We start from the raw sequence: 24,557 nt of genomic DNA, 5'->3' as shown, positions 1-24,557 counted from the left end.
CTACTATAGAAATTAAAATTTAAAATCACAGCTTTGTCTTCTCCAACTGAAAAGCAAAACTTCCAGCTTTTTAGAACCTCTTCAGAATGAAGCTGCTACCTGGAAAAGGGACAGGTCCCAGATCCATGCCCTGTGCTCTTGACTACTGTCCCACTAGGGGGAATATAACCCTTGCGGTGTCTTTTTCATCTCACCTCCTCCTCTTACAGTGCATATATTTTGCTTATGCTCATCTTGTTCTGGTGCTGCCAGATACAGCTACTGCAGATGCACTGATTGCTTACTTTTAAATACAGTTGTTTTATCAATATGTGTCCCTTTGTCACAATGTTATGTGACATTGAAAGCAGTTGTGCTGTCAATGACATGGAAACAGAAGGAATTTATTACCCTTCACATCAAAATCATGAAGCACCATATGAAAGCCTAACTTTCTCCAGAGCACAGCCTTCTCTCCATAATCACCATGAGCCACAAGGATCCATACTGTTTGTCACACGCACATTTCAGCTGTGACAGTGCCCCTAAATTCATGTACCAGGAAACTGTTTTTACCTTTGTCAAAATGCCTATATACATACTTCATCATTCATAAACATAATATCAAGAAACAGCAAATACCCATCAGATTTGGAAGGCAAACAGAGCCCTATTCAGTCTCCATCATTCTGCTGCTCCACATCAAAAACATCATAATACTTTTGCTTACAAAATTATAACCAAATCATCTGTAATACAATGTTACCGGCAATGGTTGCAATATTAGGCTTTAAAGCTCCTGCATATAGTTATGTCTGATCATCAGTAAGTAATCCAACAATTTCATGAGATTGCCTGTATGCATATTCCACCCCTATTACACTTGGATATTATGTGATGCCTTTCTTAGCACTGATGAAATTAAGACAAATTTATTAAAGGGGGAATCCTGAAAGTATACAGAGTTTCTAAGAATCACTTACAGTGTTTATTCTCTCTCCAGCTTAGGAACAAATCTCCATTCCTCCCAGCTGTAGCTCTTGGAAATTCTGCTACACGGACTTCACAGACCCAAAGAAAAATGACCAGTCATTGCATTATTATGGGTGATACTGATTTCTACTGACATTCTTTTAGGTGCTCACTTTTACTTTGCACTCAGCTGCTGAAAACTGTTACACATTTGTTTCTTTTATTTTTGTTACACTACAGGAAAACCAAAAGAAATTGCATTTTGAAATCACCTACCTTGGGAGACAGGTCATCCAAAGATCAAAGAAAGTTCTGTGGTGCAGCGATATACCGTGGAGAGAAACAATGCCAGAGAAAACACTACCTCACTATCCTTCAGTACTTAGCATTTTTGCCAAGCATATCTTTAAAGCAACTGCCCAACAACAGATTTCTCAAATCCTCTGTAGCCTGGTAAGGAATTAGCCATCCTCCTCAGTAAGAGTAACACTATTGTGCTATGATGCCATCCAATACTGAAACAGAGTAAGCTTGCCACTCGCTACCAATTTAATGAATGACAACACTCTCTTCTTAATCCAGATAATATTCTAAGACTGGCCTCTAAACTGAGACAGGCACTTAACTGGTTTCTTATATCCCTCCACAGAGATGCTATATTAATAAGAGAAGACTGGCTTTATTATTCAGGGGTTGCCACAAGCAGTTTTGCCTTTCAGTGTTACCACCGTTTTTGTACAGGAGGTATGAAATGAGCATGAAAAACCAGAAACGAAGACTTTCTATTGCAAAATCAATAGCATCATCCAGGGTTGACAACATTGTATTACTTTAATACTAAAACAAAACATCTTATTTTCTCAGGCATACTCAAGTAATTCTGGTGTCCTTCTGCTCGAGGTCTTCAAGATCAGGTGCATGTTCCTCTACACCAAGGGGAAAAAAAAATACAGGAGTATAAATAGAATTAGGGACATCTTTACATTTTTGCCAAAGCAACACTCTCCCTGAAATACTTCTGTATTGTCTAATGACCTCACTGACACTTTTTTATTTCATTGTCACCTTTCATAGGCTATCGTTTGGCATGCTTATGTGGAGTAAATAGCATTTCACTCTCAGATTACTTTTATTTCAGTAGTCAACTGCTCTTCAGCATTGAGGAAGAATGCCAAGACGCAGAGCTATGTGAATGTGTCAGCTGTAAAACACCCCTATCCATACGGAAGGACAAATTCCTCAGTACCTGTAAATGGATCCACATCTCCTGAAAGCAACAAAACCTTACTTTGCTTTTCCACTTTTCCATGCAACACAGTTTGTGCATGGGATAAGAAACACTGAAATGGCACAGAAAGCTTAAACTTGGGACTGTAATATTGTCCATGGCTTGGTCTGCTGTCATTTAGCATCCCAGGACAGCAATCAAATTCTTGCACACTCATTACTTCTCCCACAACAGAAACGGAAGGTGAACCCTGACAAACAGTGCCTTTTGACAAAGTCTACTGGACTGCGAAGCAACAGGCATTTAGTACTGCATATGTTTAGTATTCTATACAGAATTGATATAAGATAACAGTCCTAAACTGAAAGAACAAAAGAATACTCCAAGGTTAGTTTACCTTTTTTTGTTGTTCTTATGGTCCTTAGTCTTTCTTAAGTCAATCCAGTAAAGGGCCATAAACATCTTCACTATGTGCTCTTTTCTTCCACACAACTTGCTCTACTTCGTTGTTTGCCCTTCGTAAAGGATTGACACATTGACTGCAACATATTAAAACAACAGCTGATATTGGTTGACTTCTAAAGAAGGAATTTAGAGAAGATCAGCTAGACTTTAGCCGTGAAATCCTAGCTCCAGTGAAAAAACACCTGCAAAGCTACGGTTGATTTCAGGGGCCATCACAAGATTTCATTGCTAGAACACAGCCAGGTTAAGGCTAGGAAAAGCATTTCAATAAGCTTTTCCCATCGCTTATATTTTCTTCATGAATTTCAGCTCACATTCTGATTCATATAATGCAACCATGACCAGAAATTTCCCCAGTAACTAGTCAATCAAATTCTATGGCCTGCTTCCCACAGCTGTACTAGGAACTCAGCAGAAGGAAATGAGGACTTGTCTAATTCTTACTCTATTTTTAAAATCTACACAGCATTATTCAAATATAGCACTAGTTAAGTGCACCTGCATTTTCCTAACCTTTAGTGTTTTAACCTACACATCATTGCATATGGTTGTTAATGGAGACTAACAAAACTGAGAGAAATAAGATAGGATAGCACAGTTGTGGACATAGCAAAAGCATCAGAGAACACAGCTCAAGAAACGAGATATTATGTTGATAGCACACGAGAGAAACTGTCAATTACCAGGGAACAGGCACGTGTAGATTCTGCTTCCTGCATGAAAAATACCATTGGAAGGAGGCAAATACACAGTTCATCTCAGGGGATGCAGAAGTAACAAAGCCTGACTGACTTGGGAAATTACTAGTGCTGATCAAGTGTGGCAAGGGGAGGAGTACTCAGATCCTTCTATCAATTTTACAGGAATTACATGTTCCTACATGTTCTTGGTCTGGCCACATTATGGAATTACCTCTGCTGTCCTAGTCCTGGGCATCTCTTGACAAACAGCCACCCCCAGCTACATAGCACAAAGCTTTCCAGGGCTAGTTGCCCAGGTTTGGTGTGTCTCTTTTTCTTTTTTCTTTTCTTTTTTTAAATTTTTTTTTCCTCACATAAATACAGACTCCTATGGGAAACCTTGGAATTCACTCTAGAAGAGGCACAGTGGAACTAATCAATTATCCCAAATTTCATCAGCAAAAGCCCTCTTATTTTTTGATAACTCTAGAGAACAATTTTTACTTTTGTGCATGTCCATTGCAGTACAGTTTTGGCATTGTATGTAGGACTCTCTCAACAATGACCATACAACATTGGAAAAAAAAAGAATTTTCATCCAGAGAAAAGGTTTTAGGCTCATTAAAGGAATGCTTTTCAAAGCCATATCCTCTATCAACTGTCTCTAGAACTCGTAAACCTCAAAGTTACAATGTTATAGGATTGCTCCTTTCCTAGAACTCAAATATATGATGTTGGAAATTAAAACCATTTAGCATCTGGTTAATCACTGCATTAAAAAACAAAGCAAGAAACAAGTCATAGCAGAACAGCAATGTTCCTAGTTTCACTGGCTATGAAAAAACACAGAAATGATCATTTAAACATTAATGTGAAGTCTCTCAAAATGAACACATATTACTTCATTTTCCAGAAAATTTATGATAATTTCATGTTAATTCTTTGCCTCCTCTTTTCAGAGTCACTGATGACTCAGTGCAGCTATCTGTATGCTGAACATCAGCTGTTCAGCACAGTCTAAGATGTAATGTGGAGATTTTCACAGCAGGTTTTGTCTAAATGTGGAACTCCATAGTAAATAGCCATCTGCTAAGCAGACGCATTAGTAAAGTCTATGTGTGTGTGTACGTGCACGTGTATGATCCCATACAGACTACTAATATCTTAGCAAAGCAAAAGTTTAACACTTTGGGGAAAAAATCTTCACCCAAAAAGACAATTCTGTCATATTAACCAAGCTATAGCATTAGCTATTCAATACGAACTACCACCTTAGAAAAATAAAGCACAGTTATGTTAATACATTCCATCTTAGTTTAATGATTTTGATGTTGTGGAGCTTACATTTTCCCATTATCAGAAGAAGATATACACAGGTCAAAACTCTTCATAATATCAAACACTAAACTGCTTGGACAGCACTCAGGGGCTGTAATGTGCCCTATACATTAAAAACCACACTGCACATTAGAAGCATTAGAGGTAATTAATTTGCTTTTCTCCCAAGCACACTCCAAGCCCATTTTTCTTTATTCAGACCTACTACTATGTTCTTTCCTTCTGCGTCTTACTGCATAACTCTAGCTCTATCCCACACAGACACATTTCTACTTGTTGTTCTTTACAAACTACTTTTTCTCATTCATTTCTTCCCTATTATCTTTCAGATAATTCATTCCTGCTTGCACATGCCATTTCCTGTGCAGCAGTCAATTGTTTACTATAGGCAGCATCACTCTTTTGTAGAAGTGCCTTCGAAGGCAGTGGTAAAAGAACCATTTTTGTCTCCCTTCTCCCTGTGATTTTTGATAGCTAAGGCAAGTAGTAGGAAATTTTCTCACTTGCTTCTGTTTAAACTTCTGTTACAAAGTGAAATTAACTTTTCCTCAAAACTTTCCTTTTCTTTTTTAGATGTGCTGGGTTTTCTTTGCACACAGGACACTGTCCTAAAAACCTATCCGGGGTTGAACAGGATGGCTGTGTGCAGTGTTGCAGGCTGCCTGGTAGCTTTGTTTGCTCTTAAGTCTTATTTACCACCTTTTTTGCTCACAACTGGCAGTTGTTGGTGTTGCCTTCCTGCCAAAGAGAAGAATGGAAACCAAGTTCCTTTAACATATATGGATATACTAGCCTTTGGTGGGGAGCAGGGGCAGAAAGTGGGGGAGATAACCAGAGAGTCAAGGCAGCAAAAGCCTGGTCTTCCATACCTCAGCGTATCAGCCCAGGAGAGGATCCGCCTCCTGCGGAGCTGAACTCAAGTTCAGGCACCACTGCTCAAGCTCCATTCAGGGCTTTATGTGCAGACTTCTGTTCTAACCTGCAGGCAGTGTGCCTTCATGTTTTACACGCAACTTCCCAAGCAAGGGAAGTCAGATTAAGTCCAAGTCCTTTATAACTGGGTCTTTAGAAAGAGTACTGAGGCATTAACAAACTTTTTTCCCCCTAAGCCAAATTGACTCTCTGTTTCATGTAGCTTCAAAATAGAAGGACTCATTTTTTATGTTTCCACATTGGTTTCTTGCCTTTTTTCCCCAGTCTTTTCTCCCCTCACTGACTGCAAACATGTCAGTTGTCCGTATTTTCTATGTTTAGAAGCAGTACATCAGAAACGTGGTCTGGTTGTGCTCTAATGCTTACCTTCTCCGCAAACAGGCAAAGCAACAGAATGGTAGACATCCCAAAATCAAAAATCCTCCTGCCACAAGCACAAGCAATCGAAATGTCAGTTGCATATCTGTAGAGTCAGCAAAAGTATGCATTAGTTATGAATCATTCCAAGATATATGTTGAGGTACAGATGACAGAGATTAGCCTAAGACAGACACGTATCTCAGCCAGCAACACAATGGAAAAAAAGTAGGTGTTAGAAATGAGCTCAGGTGAGAAAGGTCAAGTCTCAAATTTGACCTGAGTTTGAATAGCCCAAGTGTTTGCTTAGTCTCAGAAGCAACTGGGGTTTGGGAGAGCCTAGTGCATGACAAAAAAAAAAAAAGATGATGAAAATCAAAGTTCTTTAGAAACTCCCTTAAGAATGGAGACAAAATCATGCAAATGAATGCTATTTATCTATTTCAGATCATAACTTTTGCAGCATTTTCTTAAAGCCTTGTTTTATTCCTAGTGAAATTCAAGACAGAACTCCCAGATAAGAGCCATTCAAGTATGCAGCCTGCATCTTACAGAAACTCAAGTGCCACGAGTCTAATATCTGCTAAGTGCTTCTATTTTGTCAACAGATTGCTATGAGGCAAACAGCATGTGCTCCCAGGGCAGTAAGTGTTTGTATTTTCTTTGGACATATGTTGTACATCCAGGAGCATTAAAGTAGCTAATTAATCTATGAACAAATAATTCTGTAAAATAGTCAGCCCTTGATATTTATGTCCAAACAATAAAAGCTTAACTGGAATGAGGAATCAAGCAGTCACAGCTCAATAGGCGTATTTAATTTTAACATTTGCTTGAGTATGTGCCCTAAAAATGAGCAGAAGAGCTATAATTTTCAACGCACAGCTTTTCTTGCTATAGTGAAGTGTCTTTTATACATAATATAAAGGCGCAAGTGGGGAATGAATATTATTAAAACATTTTATTTCTGCAGCATGCCCCTAACTAACAAACAGATTCTGACGGCCTCACCTGAGTGGTACTTTCTTCTATCAAAAGTTATCTAGCTAGTAGTAATTACAACCGCTCTAGCACTGGAATGTGGAGCTGCTCAACTACAAGAAAAATTTCAAAGTTTGATCCTGACCTCTGCTTGCTTCTGAGCAAGCATAAACAAGGAGAAAGTGAATTCATGTTAGCTTACAAGTAATACCCTTGGGCTTTCATATCTGTATTAACTCAGCTCTTCCTGATAATTGGGTATCATCTCTGAAATCAATGGAGGCATGCTGAATTATATCAGGAAAACCTAAACCATTAAGTTCTAGACGATGGTTTCTTCTTACTAACTTAACATCCATGGCTGACAAGATTGCCTGTGTCTGAAAACTCTTCCTGCTTAGTTGTTGGTAAAGAAATATACAACGTAACAGGAATTGCTGTGTTAGAATAAACATGGTAATACTCAGCTCTGTTTCTATTTAAGTCTATGATGAATCTCCAAATATCACTCTAATATCTTAACATTGTTCTTGACAGAAAACCACGATACACATGTCTAGTATCAGGGCATGAGGCAAAGGACACAAATTAAGATACAAAATTCCTTTGGAACATAAGTTGGGTGTTTTTTGGGGTTTTTTTTTTGGGGGTTTTTTTTTTTGTTTGTTTGTTTTTTGTTTTTTGTTTTTTTTTAAACTGTGAGAGTTCAAACAGTAAACACTGGAACAGGATGCCCGGAGAGGTTGTGAACTCTCTGTTCTCGGACATATTCCAAACTTGACTGGACACAGCCCTGGGAAACCTGTTGTAGCTGACCCTCCTTGAGCAGGGAGAATTGGACTATACGTTCATGAGAGGTCCCTTCCAAACCCAGTAATTCTGTGGCTAATAAAAAGCCTCTAACTTTTTTGCGTTTTTCAGTTTGTTGAAGCAACTTCACCGTGAAAAGCAACAACTGTTTCTACAAAGCTGTACGAACAGGAAAAAAGGTATGACAAAAATTAAAATTTGATTCAACCCTTTCAATAAAGCAGAGATTACCGTGGAGTTATGAGCAAAGGCAGGATGTACAGAAGTAGTTTGCTGCATTCTTTCATATGAGAGAGAAAAAAAAAATCATTCACACCGAGCCTATGCTCAAAGTAAAAAAAAAAAGGAAGGTAAAAAATATTACATTAAGGCTAGAATTTGAGAACACAGAACCACAGAAATTTTGGTCATAAGAGACTTCTGCACATCATGTAGACCAACCTTTTTCCTGAAGCAAGGCTACCACCAACATGAGGTCAAGTAAGTTGTGTCTTTGTCTAGCCAAGTCTTGAAAACCTCCAAGGATGGTGACTCCACCACCTTTCTGATGACTTGTCCTAGAGTTTAACTGCTTGCCTAATGAATTTTTTTCCTCTAACATCTGAGCTAAATTTCCCAAGCATCAATTAGTGGCAATTCCCACTTGTTATATCACCTGGTTCTACCAAGAATTTGTGGCTCCCTCATCTTAGTAACTGTCCTTCTAAACAGGCTTCAGCAGCCATTAAATAACGAGTCAGCCTCCTCTTCACCAGATTAAATACATCCAGTTTCTTCACCTTTTCTTCATAGCACTTTCACAGAGTCACTACTACTTTGGATTAAACACCCTTTTTCCACAAATAAAGCCTTCACTGCGTTCTTTGTACTAACATACGTGACTACGTTTATTTGTATGACATCACTTGTTCTTTGGTTGTGCTGGGGTTGACAAGATATCCAGACAATTCTGTTATCACTGAATTGTTTTCTGTATTAACGTATATATGCAGAAATAAATGCAAGCTTACACTTACTTTGAGAAGAGGGCTGACCTGAAAAACTAAAGAAAGAAACAGAAATGAAAATCGCATTGTCTGACCAGAGCAGCATTTGGCCATGAGGCAGTAATCTACAGTATACTTACTGTCTTTAAATGGCTTGTAACATTTCAGTTCATGGCTGGTTTTGGACGGACAACACTTATTTTCCAAGCATTCAGTTGTGTTAAGGCCCTCTCCTACATCACAAGGAATTAAGGTTTGTTCGCCTTTGTGACGGCATGCTTTAAAAAAAGAAATAATATGTAAGATCTCTATTCTAGGAACAATGCTCAAGTAGAGGGAAGTTATCATGTTGGTGTCCCTAGTATGTTTTGATAGGATAAGTCTGCCAGGAAACAGTAACGCTGACTTTCATGTATATTCTTTCCCCAAAACTAATCAATCTTTATATTAAAATTAGCAGAAAAGCTAAAATCATGTCATACAGAATCTTATTTGCTTTATTTCAGTAAGAAACATTTACAAAACTGGATCTAAACACCATTGTGCCACCTTTTTGTCCTTAGGTTTGTAAAGTAAGTAAGACAGACAAACTAAATTTTCTGACTGGACTGTTTCTAATTAATAAAAGAAAACAGAAATTTAAGACAATTCTTTTTTTTTTTTTCTGAAGGGCCCAGCATAGAATATATTGCAACTAACCATCTCTCTGTTTGGCACTAACATGCATCTTTCTACAAGCAGTTGAAAGTCAGCTGATAGGAACAAAGCCCCAAGATATCCAAAATCCAGTTACTGAACACAACATTTAAGCAATTTTTAAAATTTGCTATTTAATAACAGATTTATTGATAATCGTGAGATCCTCCATAGGAAGGGCTTAAATGTATAAAATAGTTATAAACAGCAGATGTCTCCTATATATAATTTAATTCCTGTAAAGCTTGGTATCACATCCCTTAAGTGACACTTTCACAGCAGCTGCAAAGCATCATTTGGTTCCGACAACACTCCCAAGATTGGCTGCATTGTCAGTGTCATGTTTATCAGACATTACTTGTAGCCAAATTCAGTTTATTAAATGGGGGGATCAGGCACTTCGAGACCTCTGTGTTTACTCAGGGCTAGGTGGTAGTAATAGCAGTGGGGGAATGCAGAAACATACTAAGTGAAAAGTGGTATTCCTGCTCCTCCTTTCTCTTTGTCTGTGATCCAATTATGGAACCAGGCTTGCAATTTTTGTACATGCCAAGCCCTTTCTGTATTCATAGATATTATCTTTCTTATCGATATTAGCAAATTAGCATTGCTGTTTCCTTCTCAGTAATTTTATGAAATAAGGTAGTTCTGGTCGTTTAACTTCAGCAGTCCAAAGGATGAGTGGTTCAATCTGAGCTAATGGCCCTGGAGCCTTCCTTAGCCAGTGGGAGAGACACCACTGTGGGGCAAAATCCTTCTCTATCTTAGGATGTGCCAAATCGCTCTTTTCTTCCTATGCGTACATGGGAAGATTAGAAACCAAATTCAGATCAGATACAACAATGCTAGGCAAGGTGAATGCTGTGCCCAACTGTTCAGCATTTCTAACACAATCACATCACTGACGATGACAGGTTTTGTAGGAGGGTAGTAACGCAGTGGAAGCAAGTTTGTGATTGTTCCGAAGGGGCATTTAACAATAGCATTTTGAAGAGCTCTGGTGAGCTTTACAGTATCAGACTGAGGGTTTTAAAAACACTAAATGCTGACAGGTAGGGGTGGGAGGGTGGACTGGAAGTGAGGCAGGAGAAGGGGACAAGGGAAGAAAGAAACAATGCTGCAGTGATGAAGTGACACTTACTCACTGGCCTGAAGAAGTTTAAGAGAGATTCATATGCATTTCTCAGTTTCATGTTAAGTTTGCTGGATGCCACTTCACTTTTTTCTAAAACATGCTGAGTTTGTGGTGCAAAACCTGAAAGCTCATAATGATTAGCTCATTACCACCAAAATATCCATAATTAATTAAATGCAATGACATTTTCATACTGATTATCTTTCATTATGAAGGCATTTATAGTCATTATGAATTGTGACTACTGATGGCTAGCAAGGTTAAGCATAGATGTCTTTCTGTTGTATTCAATTATATTACTTCAAATTGCTTCATGAACCACAATGAGTAAAGAACTAAAGCTGTGAAATTTAAATTGAAGAATCCATTCAGGCGGAAATTGCCAAGACAAAAAGCCCTACCATTCACCTATAAGGTGGAGGTTACATGAAAACTCTGTGTTATATCTATAGATGTATTTCTTTTATGTATGCAAGCAGAACTTTTGGCCTTTATTTTAGATAAAGATCAGACCCCAACCGAAACACAGAAATGTGGTGAAAGGCAGCTTTATCAGATACAACCAACCATGCATCTATCCCATCTTATTTCAGACACTGACCTACAGAAGTTGTGTAGAAAAGAGCAAAACATCCCTGAATACAGAAGTACTGGGGTATTTTCCCAAACCCTAGCGATTTGTGGCTCTAGAACTTCTCGATCACCTTTCATTTACACTGCTCCAAAAAATGTGGCATCAGTAAACCTTGTTGCCTCACTACATCTCTTCATTAAACCGAAAGTGCAAATCACAGTGGGACTCCACTGGCAATCAACGACTCCATAATAAGGAAAAAAAAGAAACCCAGTATTCCTATTTGCTTGCCTTTTTTCTATCCATGAGAGAAATTTACACCACGACAGCCTTAATAGCTTTCAGTGATGGAGTTTATTGAAAGCCATTTCATGGTTTTCTAGTTCCTTGTGAACAGAGGTGAGATCATGGCCTAACCAAAAACTAAGGTATTGAACAATGTCAGTCTTTTGGATGATTCTTCAGCTAGCAACATCAGGAGCCCCAGGTGTATAAATTCAATATGTGCCCTCAGGCACAATTTGCCTCTTCTGTGCCATACAAAACTCCCTTTGGAAAAAGAAGTGGAGTAGGGAGAATTGAACGTATGTCAAAACAGATAATCTGAAACTAACGTATAACAGAAATGTGACCAGCAAAGCTCACGCTAACAGTTACAACATGGTCCCCTTCCCCACCAGTGATCAAGACAGAAGAACAGAAAATTTTAAAGATTTTGTAATGATTTCACAGGAAGTTCATGAGATGAGGTATCCGACTATCAGTTTGGTAAGAATTATCTGAAAATAAGACCATGGTTGTCCTACACATTACTCTCTCATGTAAGAGTCCAACGAGACACAAGCCATATACATAGGTTTAATAGGCACTGCCAATCAATAAGCTGCATCACATACTTACGAATCACATTTATATCTACGTTAGAGTTCACACGCATACGCACCCTGGAAAAAAGTCTTTTTTTTTTTAACAGAACGACTTCGTCATCTAGATACTGCCAAAGCATTTTACAATGACGCGGCAACTGACAGACCTTCACATAGATCTGAAAAGGTAGTCTCTGAAGTCTGGTTTCTCAACACATAAAGGATCAAATGCAAGCTTAATGTGTGGGTTGATCCTTTACACAGATTTAACTTCTGATGCGAGTGCAAGTTACCAGCCAAAAATCCTTCCTAGCTATTTTCAGCCACCTGCTGTAGTAAGCAAATACATCAAATCACAACAGATTATAGAAACACCTTTAACTGTACACTGGAAAAAAAAAAAGGTCAAAATGACGAAAAATAGAAGAATAGAGGTAAAATAAAAGCAAGATACACTGCCAGGGATGAAACAAGCAGCACGTGCTTCTCATACAGATGCACAAAGATGGAAATGGGAACTATAATTAGGAGAAACCCCCGCATATTTGCTATATTTAAGTGTCAGGACTGATCAACCCCATCTGGAACAATTAACTGTTCGTAACATTTTTAACAGTATTTTTCCATCATTACCCAGACAACAAAATTGTAAACTTAACTTCTTGCTAGTAGAAGTACTTGCTTCTTCTATGAAATTGCTTTTCTCCTTGCAATACTCACTTGAATTGACGCTATAAAGCAGTATCAGTACCACATAGTTCCATGCTAGATGGGTGCCAATTAGCAGCATTACTGTAATAAAACCAACAGTAATAATAGGTATTTGGTTATGCATTAAAAAATATTAACTTCGCATTTATGGATTAGAACAAACATGACGGCAGATTGCTGCACAGACCAGGACTGCCTTGTTTTGCAATAAGGAGGCAGCCAAACCCAGTAAAAAGTCTTTTTGCAGTTAAGTTTTTTTGGAAGAAATTACTTACGTAGAGAGAGCTTGAAGGGAGGCATCTTGTTAACAGAGACTAGCCAAAAAATGATCTCTAGATGTCCCAGATCTGGACACCTGACACCTTAAAAAGATCACTTTTAGCTAAAAATTTTAATCCAGGTTTAACAAACAGGATCAGGACTGTAGAGCTAAAAATTGTTGGAACCTTACAACAAGCTCATTGAATTTGTCAGTCTTTTCAAAATCAGAGTATACGAGATGCTTTGGACAAAAACATTTTTAAAAAGTGGTTCAAAATGATATTATGGATAAAAATACTTTCAGAAATTCCCAAGTCATTCATAGTAATTTAATAGCAGGTTTAAGCTGGGTTTTTTTACCTCCAACCAACTCCTGAAGATTGCGTTGCAAGATGCTATATTTCACTTTGCCTGCTGCTCCTGTTGTTAGCCTAAAAAGGTCTTTTTCATTACCACACATATTTAGTTGTTAAGACAGCTTAAACCTAGAGATTATTTTGTTAGCATTGGTAAGGGAAGAGAACCCCATTATCTGAAGTGCTGTAACACAGAAAAGAAAGGTTGCATTTTACACAGGTATTGGCCTTTGAAGGATCTGTTCTCTCTGTGCTCCTGCTGCTAAATGAGGGAAGATTTCCTGCTATTAGAATATACCCGTTCTGTCGAGTAATTACAAACACATTCTGTCCCACAGAGAAACTTTGCTTTGGCAGTTAAATCTGAAATTGTTTCTTAAGAGGACAGGAATTGGGTTTTCCAAGATACCTATTAAAATCTAATGCTACGCAGGACAAATTGGGAAAACACTTCCTGGGAGAAGGAAAACAAGGGAGATAAAGAGCCAATTCCGGTTTTCCCCATTACATACTATTTTTGCCATTTTCTCTGCTACTCTTGGAACAGGAAGATAACAGCTATCCAGAGTACAGCAACTACAGACTTGCTACGCACGATGAAGTGGAATCAAAGCTCATCACAATGGGGTCCCTGTTACTATGACGCAGCTCGGAATGAACAGTACAGATGTGATAAATGCATCAGAGGGGCCAGAAAAAAGCTGCACACGCAGTTTGAAAAGAGTCAGCCCCCCCCCCCGCCCCGGCTGTTACAAAGCCTCTTAGTCTGCTAATTCACTAAGTTAAAACCAAGTTTATGCAATTACCAATCACAGTCAGTGTGCAACACAGAAACACCACCTAATTATGCAGACCAGGTAACAGATACCTCAGGACATCAAAATACACTCCTCTCAGAACAGACGAAGTTTGGTCAAAGTGCTTAAGTTAGACCTTCCCAATAATCCATTAAATGTCAATTAATTATGTAACAGGATCATCCCATAGGTTCACCAGATATCTGCATACTTTAAGCAAAAGCACAGTCTGACACACATCTTTCTTAGACATTTCCATTCTTTTTATTAACGAAAGGCTCTTTGAATAGACTAGGAACAGTATTTTAAAAACTATAGAAACCTAAAGTAAATGCAGATGCCCCAAAATCAATAGTTCTCCAAACAGTTGAGCTGCCCAAAGCAGTTTGTTGTTTTAGAAAAAAACATATGCTACAACAGCCATCTGAACAGATAAGTGATCTTGAAAAAAGTTTATATTCACATGCAAATGTTGTGGGGTTTTTTCATTTCAGTTAGCTGAGTAATGAGTTTAAAGAGTGACTCTTTTTAACCTAATTTGTATGCAGCATTAGCTTGTTAATATAAGCAACAATATACAATATCCTCAATTTCATTGTTTCATTCTAGACACAGACTAGGCACAGCCACTCTCAATAGTACCAGTGAGGAGATACTTAGAAATGTCTAATACAGAACAACCGTTCTTCATTTTCTGAAGCATATGATTTCAAATGCAATTAATATTTTCCACATTGATGACTCTCAGAGAACACTGCACATAGTGTGATGCACTTCTGATGCACAAATATCTGACTTTTCAGACTGCTGAGAATCCGAGAAAACTGCCCCCACATTTTATGCTGACCACTAAATTATTTTATTAAATTTGGGACTGTTGACTCTCCTTGCTGTAACTGCAGCCTAATACCTAAGGCTCAACCTGAGTCCACTAGCCAAAAAAGCACATCCAATACCCCCAACAATTCTTTGTTACACCACTTCTGCAACAGTCAAGTTCCTAGTCATTTATTCAGACTACATCCATAAGATTTTTTTTTCTTTAAATGAATTGCTTTTAATGGAAAACAGTTTCTTATATTCAGTGCAAAAATGTAAGAAAAAGTCTTGTCCTATTGAACTCTCAGAGAAACACAGAACAATCATCTATGATTGTTGCTTTTTTATTATCCACTTCCATACAGCACTCAAAGCACACAAAAATTACTGCTTTGAAGCCTATTGTAAAGAAATTTTTAAACAACATAAAAAAGTAACAGTGGCAACTAATTCATATTCATGGTTTAGTAGCAACTATTTATCTCCATCATGAATTGCTCAAGATGGGTGATCTTCATAACCATAAAAGCAGGGGTGACAGATGTGGGATACATCTAAATTACCAGGAGGAAAAAAAAAAAAAAAGATTCATCCCCTGATGGAAGGCAAAAGATCCACAGGCTGCTGTGAGAGACTCATACTGCTGAAGAGTAAAGAGCTGTTGTAGTAAATCTAACCCCTTCAGTGATGAAAACAGCATAAAATGTGACGTGAAAGCTACACTGCACTTGAGCCTAGTGACACTCTGGCATGGAGAACCTTACAGATCAAACTGGAATCTATTCAGAACACTTAAGTCAGAAGAACCAACCCCAACTTTCATAGCATATATAAAGCTGTCTTACACTGTTAAGGTATTAAAAGTTCTTCTAGTCACCCTGATTTTCATGGATGTGAATGTGGCTAGAAAACATTCTTTGACTAGTGTCTTTTAGGATGAAAATTTAAGTACTGTTAAGTTCAAGCGGACGACGAACAAGCTTTTACACGCTACTGCAGAAATTACATCAAGCGAAGCCTTGTCACTTTTTAAAAAATTCTTTAAAGTAGCCACCAGAACCAGTATCACCATCTCCTCCCACCCCTCAATATAGGTATTCTACTACAAGTCTTACTGTTTCTGAAAATAGACAAAACCTTTAACAATACACAGACTAAAAAAATTAAGACCCACCTTTCTTCTTGCAGATTAATACAGAATGCCACTTACCAGAACCACACAGCAGGGTTCCTGAAGTGACTGAGGAATACTCACTGGAAGCTAATTAATCTATTCCCTTTTAATATTCAATACTGAACAGTTTTGCAGAGACACATACTGCAGTTCAGGAATATAAGTTATCTTTCACAATAAGTGCTCCTACAAAGAATGCAGAGTCTACACTCGGTATCGTACTTGCAGTACTTAATTTCATTTCTGGCTTGTTGAAGGAAATCATGGTACATAATATTTGATATTAGAGACACAAAGGGCTGAAAAAGCTCATCTATAAATAAGTAATTTAAATAATTTCTGTATTCAAGAAACCATACCCATTTGCTTCTTGAACTCATGAATGCTCATGAAGAAGAGATTTTTATCTGTTTCAAAAAAGCTGTATAAAAAGATCTTTTTTCCTTGATACAGTTTTATACCAACTCTGAAAATCTTAGCTTCCCACAACCATTAATAAAAATGCATTTAGTAAAGAAAGGAAACACAAACTTTCTATTTTCATAAGCAGTTGTTAATCATAGGCTTTGAGCTTAACCCTACTGAATTTAGACTTTGGCATAATTCACAAATACCTCTCACTCTTTTTAAAGAACTTTATTTTAAAAATAATTTTAATTCATTAGACCATATTTTATAAGTTACCAATAGGATGGACCTGAACTCAAGCATCAGACATTTGTTGCACTTTTAAGTTTTGTAACAACATGACTTTTCAAAATAAAATTGTACATTTAGATTCACAGTTTAATTTGTTGAAATTTAATAACATTTAAAAACACTGGAATTTGAATTGAAAGGGATACAATTAAGCACACAAATACTGAAAAAGGTCATAACCCCAAAATGCACTTGAAAATATAATGCAGCTAATTAGACTGTAGTTTAGTAATTTCACATTTAACCTAGTTAGCACCTTAGTGAACTCAACCACTGAATTTCAGAAATATAGTGCATGTAGCGTGACCACTCAACAGGTACCGTACCATTTCATAATTTTCTTGAGCATTATGTGCCATATTTTTGAAAACTGGTAATATTTTAGAAGTCTTCTAAAATGTGTAAATAAACAATGGCTACAGTTGAAGTCTAAACAAAGAAATACTTTCTCTCTACTTTTGAGATTTTTAAAAGCAATCATTTATAAGGATTGCATCAACATCAGTTAGCAGAGGAAGATCAAACTTTATTGAAACTGCTTGCATACAAAATATATTGCACTATAACCAAACAAATGTCAACATAAAATCCAATCTGTTGTAGCTAATATGTACAGAGAATATTGCCCAAGAGCAGTTACATTACAAGGTCAGTCTACCTTGGTTAATTATCTACAGTATTTTAAACCAAACAGCTTACAGATGATGTGTGCAAGGTACCAATTTCTGTTTTCAAATACTATACATTCCCAAAATAAATAACTAGAAATCAACATTAATGTTTGGCAATACTTTTTAAGACATTTTTATATTTGTTAAATCATGTGCAGTTCATTGCCATTTTTAGTATGCTCACCTGTATGCAAGAAAAAAAAAGAATGAAAAAAGCAAAAGAAACAAAACTCACAAGATACATCAGAGGCAAGGTCAAGTTTGTACAATTCTGTACATAAACAGTGGCTCTCCTTCTGGAGTAATCTGAATAAAAATGGATTAAAATGAAGGTCCTTCTACAGTTTTGACCAATAAGTTTAATGTGTGATCAGAAATAAAAGAAAGCACAGCTCCTCCCACCACTTCCCACCCTTCCCTGGTGTACGACTGCACTTTGGATCAAGTTCTGTGACACCTTCAAATTGGCTGGTAATTCAGACTTTGTACCTCAAAATATGATGAATTTTTGTTTTACCTCCAATATCTCTGACTACTATAGCTGTATTTTCCAGGGCTTTACATGTGGTGATTTTCTTCCTACCTCTCCTGAGATAGTCCCCGAATTAAAATAAGGAATTCAAAAAATTTGGGAGGATGAAAAACATCAGTGCTTTAAACTGGTCATCTGGCCAAATAGCAGGCACACATTACTAGTTTGTGAACACATTACACTTGTTCCCTCAGTAACAATGAGTTTTTTAGTTTTCCACAATGGAAAGTTTTTTTTTTAAATTTTTCTTTTTTAAAAAAAAAGCTTCTGTACTGCCTACAAAGAAAAAAAATTACACCCCTTTTTCAATAACACTATTTGCCAAATCTTCAGTGCAAAATAAATTTCCTATTCTTATAACTGCCTAACTCAATGTTTATGTAAGGAAAAAATTATGGAAAGCATGCACTTGTCTATAAAGTACTAACGTCTGACAAGGATTGCTACATATATTTTACATTTAGTGTTACCAACTCATCTTCCCTGATTTCTGCATCCAAATATAATATTCCTACCTGCCAAGATATAAAAAAGGCACAGATCATACAACTTTTTTGCTAATGAAAATGACAATTGTTACATCACACATATTTCAGGGTCCACTAAAATATTGAAAAAGGTGGACCAGAATGTGAACTGACACAGGACATAAAACGACATAGCATTTCATGAAGAACTTGTAAGTTAGATTGAAAACAGAAGCCAATTTGATTACTGCAAACACTATTTATTCTGAAAATTGAAATTGAGCAGTGAATTTGACCCGATGTGTTAAAATGGTACAACTGAACAGAAAGTTTACCAATGCACAGCTCAGTATTTTTAAAACAAACAAAAGAGAATCTTTCATTGTTTGAACTGCAATATGTACTTGAAAGCGATTTTCAGAAATTCAGATATTTTTATGCAAATATTTGAATAACTTCTTATTCTGAAAACAACTGCATACTGTTGATGTTAAAAAAGGCTAACAGAGAACATATGTTCATTTCATGCCCTGCGCCATCTTGCCTACTATTTGTCTTTGGCCTAACAAGTTTCTCTAACATGGAATAGGAATTACTGAAACAGTATAGGAAATATGACTTTAAAGTTATGCAGTTTAGGGTACTCCATTCACCAGCGGCTGTTGACCATCTGCGCTGTCCGTTTTCTCTTTCTTCTGATTACGTTCTTTACCCGTGCGCAGCCGACTACCTTCATTGGAGGTATTCTGTAATGTTTTAGTGTGGACACTCCTTTCATTATTGCAGTCAATTCTGATCTGGAACAAGTCAGAGTTATATAAAGCATTCTCTTCCTTTCATCCACCCCTTACGCATTTGCTACCTTAGCAGCCTGGGAGGAGCACTATTTAAAAAACAGTCAGAATACACAAATAGTACCACACCCTCATGGCTTTGTTAAATGTATCCAGCTGAAATGGAGAGTGTGTGAACTCTTTTCTGTTCAAAAATGCCATATAATTGTGACCTAAAAAAAAAACAAAACCAAAAAACCTCCCATCTACCTAGCACTGGAAGCGAAAAAAATTTTTTCCCAGTGAATTTGTGCAAGAGAAAGTTGAAGAACTAATAGCAGATGGAACTTTGAAACATCATTTCACTTTCAATAATTCAACTTTCTACTTGTTGTATGCAAACATATTCTGGAAAAAAATGAACATAGAAAAGCTGCCATGAACTGATACTAAACACTCAAAAAAAAAATCTACTCAGTCACCTTTTGAATCTGAAAAAAGTTTCATTTAATCCACCAAAGACTTCTGCGGCATTTTTAAGTTGTCATAAAAATTTCAAGAAAGCATTTTGAAAGCAAAATTCGTAATTAACCTATAAAGTTGCGTGGCTATAAAAAATTTTACTTGGCATGTTAATTGTTTGCATTTCAGATGCATATTCAGGTACTACACCTTCAAGTTTAGCACTCCCACTTGGGAAAGCTAAGCATTTGGTCACTTGTTCCACTTTTTTCACCTGCTTTTCTTAAACAGGCTTTCTAAAACCAAACCAAGAGTCATCTCAACCTCCCATTGCAACCATGACTCCTGGTAACGCCACACGGAAGGCGGCAGCTTACAGCTGCTCACTATTTCTTTCTCCCAACATAACTCATCCTACGTGGTAAGAGATGGTAGAAGGTTTGCATGTTGTTTGAAGCAAGAACAGTTTCTATGTGGGGAAACTTAACATATATACATAAAATATCAGCCTGAATAACTTTATGCAACAAAACATATTTGAAAAAGCCTGTAGAAGTATCTTTATAAAAGGCTATAAAATATTTAAGGTTATAAAATATTTCGATATGACTTGAACAGTTTCTTGATGTGCATTTTTAACTTACTTTCTAGATTGCATAGCCTTCAATTGCAAATGTTTCTGCATTTAGTAGTGAAGGTAGTTTCTGAAGTTTAATCTTTCTTACTCTGAAGATTCTGGCTACAAGACACTCTCTCTTTATATAAAGCGTTAAGGATTCTCCTCCCTCAGGTATATAGGCGACAGACAACAATACACAACGCAGCAAGAAAGAAAAGCTAAAAACAAAAAGCTAGTAAGAACAAAGACTGACATCAAGCCGGTTAGTAAATCCTCGGGACTCACGATCAGAGTTCTAACCAAAGGAAGAGCTAAGGTAACATTACGAAGTTGCATCTTTACACAACTTGATATATTGAGATTCTTGCATATATGTTACAAAATGACACAGAACTGTTGTAGATCTGATTACGGAATAAGAAACCACAAGGCTACTGTGTTGCTTGGGGCTTTGAAGACTCTAATAGTGTATGACACTTATGCAATTTTAAAAACAGTGCAGAGTTCCAATAAGAGAAAAATTACCTCAAGAGATCCATCTGCTGTTCTCCCTTTTGCATCTCTTGAGTTACGTTGACGGTTATCTGTTCGTGACTGTTCATCATTTCCTGTAAGAAGAATTAATCAACTAAGTTGTTTGACAAGGACATATGATCTTTTTTACTTAAAATTTATGGAAGCATAATAGGAAACTACCTCAAAATTTGCATGCTCAAGAATATTAAACAAATATTCTTAATAACACATAACAACAGTTCTTGAACTATGGGCCAAGAATCACTAAAGAAAATGTTCTCAGATATTACAGTGGACAAAACCACAGTGTTTAAAAGCACCACAATTTAAAAGAGACTGCCTACTGACTGAAGAAAAAACACCTCTCAAAATGATTAATCACAGTAGAAAAGTACAGTCAACTTTAGTAAGGTTTAAGATGTTCACATTTTTTTCTAATGGCTTATGAGCTAAGTTCCACTCAACCTTTTTTTAAAAAAAATCTTATTAAATTAAGCAATACCCATATTCTGAAAAAAATTTTTCAAGAAATAAGCAGAGTTGTAGACAAAAATACTTAAACAAATAAATATAATGAAATACCACATTAAAAAATATATGTATTTAACTTACTTAGTTTCTCCCATCTTACTTTTGCCTGGTCCTTTCCACTGAACACATAAATTACAACCTTATATAATCCCGTTGCTTGAAAATCAAATACAAGAAGATGGGAATATGCATAGTTAAATGAGTAGGACAGAATATAAAAGATTTTTCTATATCCATTGGCAAACTAGAACTTGATTCCTTGACCTCCATGTGTGATGGCACAGCCTACAAACTTGAGTCAAGATGTGTATTAGGAAAGCCAATGATTTAGAATGCTATCCCAATTTATACACAGAAGAGAGGCTTTATATAATGTATGAAGAGACACTGGGATGGAATGCCTCCTCAGCAATTCTGCAGATCACACCAAACTGCGGGAAGTGGTTTGATACACTGGAGGTCAGGGCTGCTAAGCACAAGGACCTCAACAACCTGAAGGAATGGGCTGATAGAAAACTCATTAGCTTTAAAGATGAATTCCAAGTATCACAGCTTCAACAGAATGACCCCATGCAATAGCACACGCTGTGAACTGTGTACGCAGCAGCTCCACACAAAAGGAACTGTCCTGATGGACAACTTGAATGTGTGTGCTCTTGCAACAGTGACAGCTGACTGAATAATGGGTAGTGTTAGTAGGAGTGTGGCCAGCAGGTCAAAAGAAGGGATTATTCCCCTCTCCTCAACACATCTGAAATAAAATATTCAATTTAAAAGACTGACAAAGTGGAGAGAATTCAGGAAAGGGCCACCAGGATGGCTAGGAGGCTGGAGCAGGTTGACAGAACAAGAGGCTGACAGAAGTGAGTATGCTTAAGGATTCCAGCACAGACCTCTTTCAAAATTAAGCCTACATTTACCTTTGAATCCTCCACGACCCCTCCCTCCTTGCCCTCTGGCACCACCTCCACGTCTTCGCCCATCTCCTCTACGAAGGTAGTTGTCTCGCTCCTCTTCTGCTGGGGCTGCTGACCAATCGCTAAGTTCATCTCTGTGATCAGATTCTGTTTCAGAAGCATTTGATGCTTCAGAATTAGTTCCTATCAAGAGGATAAAAAAAAATTCCAAACATGCCAGTGTAGCTTAGCATGAAAATACTATAGTGGAATGAAAAAAGTATATATTTAAAAAAATTTTTTTTTTCTCTCTTAATAAACAATTCTGGGATTTTTTGCCTCCCAACATCTATAACATACATAATGCAGAAATGTGTAATATACATGACTTCTTTAAAAAGTCAAGACAAACATAAATAAAAAAGTTAAAAGTGTATTTAAGGTTAAATAATTAAGTGTACCACATGTCTATAGTTACTTGGTGTTATCGGCCTATCAATATAATATTGAATATACTATGCAAAGGTAGTAAGTCTAGTAAAACGTAAGAAGTCTAACAGGCTAGACTTCCTTTCATATTTCTAAAACTGAAAGTTCTGAATATAACCTGTCCTGTCTTCCCTCACCACCGCAACTCCTCTATGAAAACAAAAAATTTCCATCATGAAACAGCCTGTAACACACACTACAAAAGCAGAGAACAAAGTTAGAAGGCTAGAAATGTATCAAATCCAAAATAACTGGCCATTACAATTTTTTCGGTTAACAGATCACCTTCACTGATAAAAGCTGGTTCTTTTCTTCCTATAACCCTGTTATTAGCCCAGTGAGCCTCACATCTTCTAAAATAGTAAAAGGGCCTCAGTACAAAAACATTAATTTTGTATTACGTAGAACATAAGGTAAGACTGTCTTTATCAAGCTCATACTACAGGCCTTGCAGTCACAACAAACACCACCTGACCTATGTTATGGATAATGAAGTAATAATTCCTCTGAAAAAGCACAATCCTGAAAATTATTCATTAATGAATTACACAAGGTTTTAAAGAGGAACACTGTTTTCGTGAGTATGCTATTCTAGTAAAAACATAAAAGTTCAATAGCTTTTCTTGTGAATTAACTGAAAATACTGTGTAGCTCAAATATTTATATTAAGATAGCCTCTTACAAGATCAAATGAAAACTGAGGCTTTATTATTAGGAATTGTTCAAAATATAGATAAAATAACAATACTTGCCCTAAAGAGTTCATAATGTAGAAGACATAAGCATGCTGTAAGAGACAGGAACTGCACGGAAATAGTTTAAATTATATAAGCACTACATTTTACTTAAGAATATTTTCTACAGTGTAAAGCTCTATATAATCTTCAATTATTAATAATCAATACTAACTGAATTTCTGTTTTAACAGCTCTGTTTCCAAGTCCAGTCTTTTTCAAGAAATCAAAAGACCAACAGGCCACTCTTAAAACTGTAAGTGTACTTCTAGTTACCTACCTGAAGCATAGCCTGGACCACGTCTGCTATGCCCTCTGTTTCTGTAAGGTCGACTACCGCGTCCAAGTCCTGGACCATCATCAGTCATATAACCTTTTTCCTTATCCGTACGATTTGGTGGTGGCCTAGAAGTAGCTCCAATCTGTCGAAGCTGCTCATCAATTTGCAATCTTTCTAAACGCAGCTGGTCCACTTCCTACACAAACACAAGCATAGCAAGTCATATGTAACCACTATTTAATCAACTGAATGCACAGACATGCAGTTCTCAGAAAGAGCACTCAAGTATTGCAACTAATAATCTATTTAATACTTAAATAGTAACTCAGCTTTGAAAATAATTTGTTTACCAAAAAACTTTCAAATGTTCAAATCTGTTACCAATACAATTCTCCCTGTGGCACAGTTGGAAATTTTAGGTTCGTTTAAAATAGGTGTATCAAGGAAAACCACTCAGATCAACTCTTTTCAGGAGATACAATTAACTATACTTCAGTATTAAATTTATGAGATCTTTACCCTTAAGGAAGTCAAACATTCTTTAAACAAAGAAATTAACATTCCTTTATTTTTAAATACAGTAATATCATCCATTTATAGCATTCCAACAATGGCATAATTTAAACTTTTTAGATTCCAACACAAGCTTCTTACAGTGTTGCACATAACAAATATTAAAGTTATTAAACAATTATGACGTAATAGTATTGTTTCATAAAAAGGGCTAGAGGTTACACTGCTGTTAAATTCTACTTAATTATCATGAATAA

The 24,557-nt window shown here is 36.7% G+C and overlaps 2 protein-coding genes across 4 annotated transcripts in view; both read right to left on the bottom strand.

Moving 5' to 3' along the window:
- Positions 1-2,615: 2,615 nt before the first annotated feature.
- FMR1NB (FMR1 neighbor) lies at positions 2,616-12,790 on the bottom strand. The gene is made up of 5 exons (XM_059824575.1): positions 12,721-12,790; positions 10,567-10,680; positions 8,870-9,007; positions 5,962-6,058; positions 2,616-2,718 (listed from the first exon to the last, which is right to left on the bottom strand). The coding sequence occupies exons 1-5, from the start codon at positions 12,788-12,790 to the stop codon at positions 2,616-2,618; spliced, it is 522 nt and encodes a 173-aa protein (XP_059680558.1).
- A 5,095-nt stretch (positions 12,791-17,885) lies between these two features.
- Positions 17,886-24,557, bottom strand: part of FMR1 (fragile X messenger ribonucleoprotein 1) — a 33,273-nt gene continuing 26,601 nt past the window's right edge. Inside the window, exons 12-15 of one of the 3 annotated variants that reach the window (XM_059824631.1) lie at positions 23,788-23,983; positions 22,309-22,488; positions 20,867-20,949; positions 17,886-19,284 (exon numbers count right to left, since the gene is read on the bottom strand). In XM_059824631.1, the coding sequence (XP_059680614.1) occupies positions 19,123-19,284; positions 20,867-20,949; positions 22,309-22,488; positions 23,788-23,983 (621 nt within the window). In that variant the 3' untranslated portion in view covers positions 17,886-19,122. The remainder of the gene's footprint in view (positions 19,285-20,866; positions 20,950-22,308; positions 22,489-23,787; positions 23,984-24,557) is intronic. The other 2 variants (XM_059824629.1, XM_059824630.1) reach the window with 2 other exon arrangements.

The sequence above is a fragment of the Gavia stellata genome, chromosome 14 (genome assembly GCF_030936135.1).
Source record: "Gavia stellata isolate bGavSte3 chromosome 14, bGavSte3.hap2, whole genome shotgun sequence".
Lineage (NCBI taxonomy): Eukaryota > Metazoa > Chordata > Aves > Gaviiformes > Gaviidae > Gavia > Gavia stellata.
The sequence above is the reverse complement of the archived record's forward strand: the minus strand, read 5'-3'. Positions and strand labels throughout refer to the sequence as shown.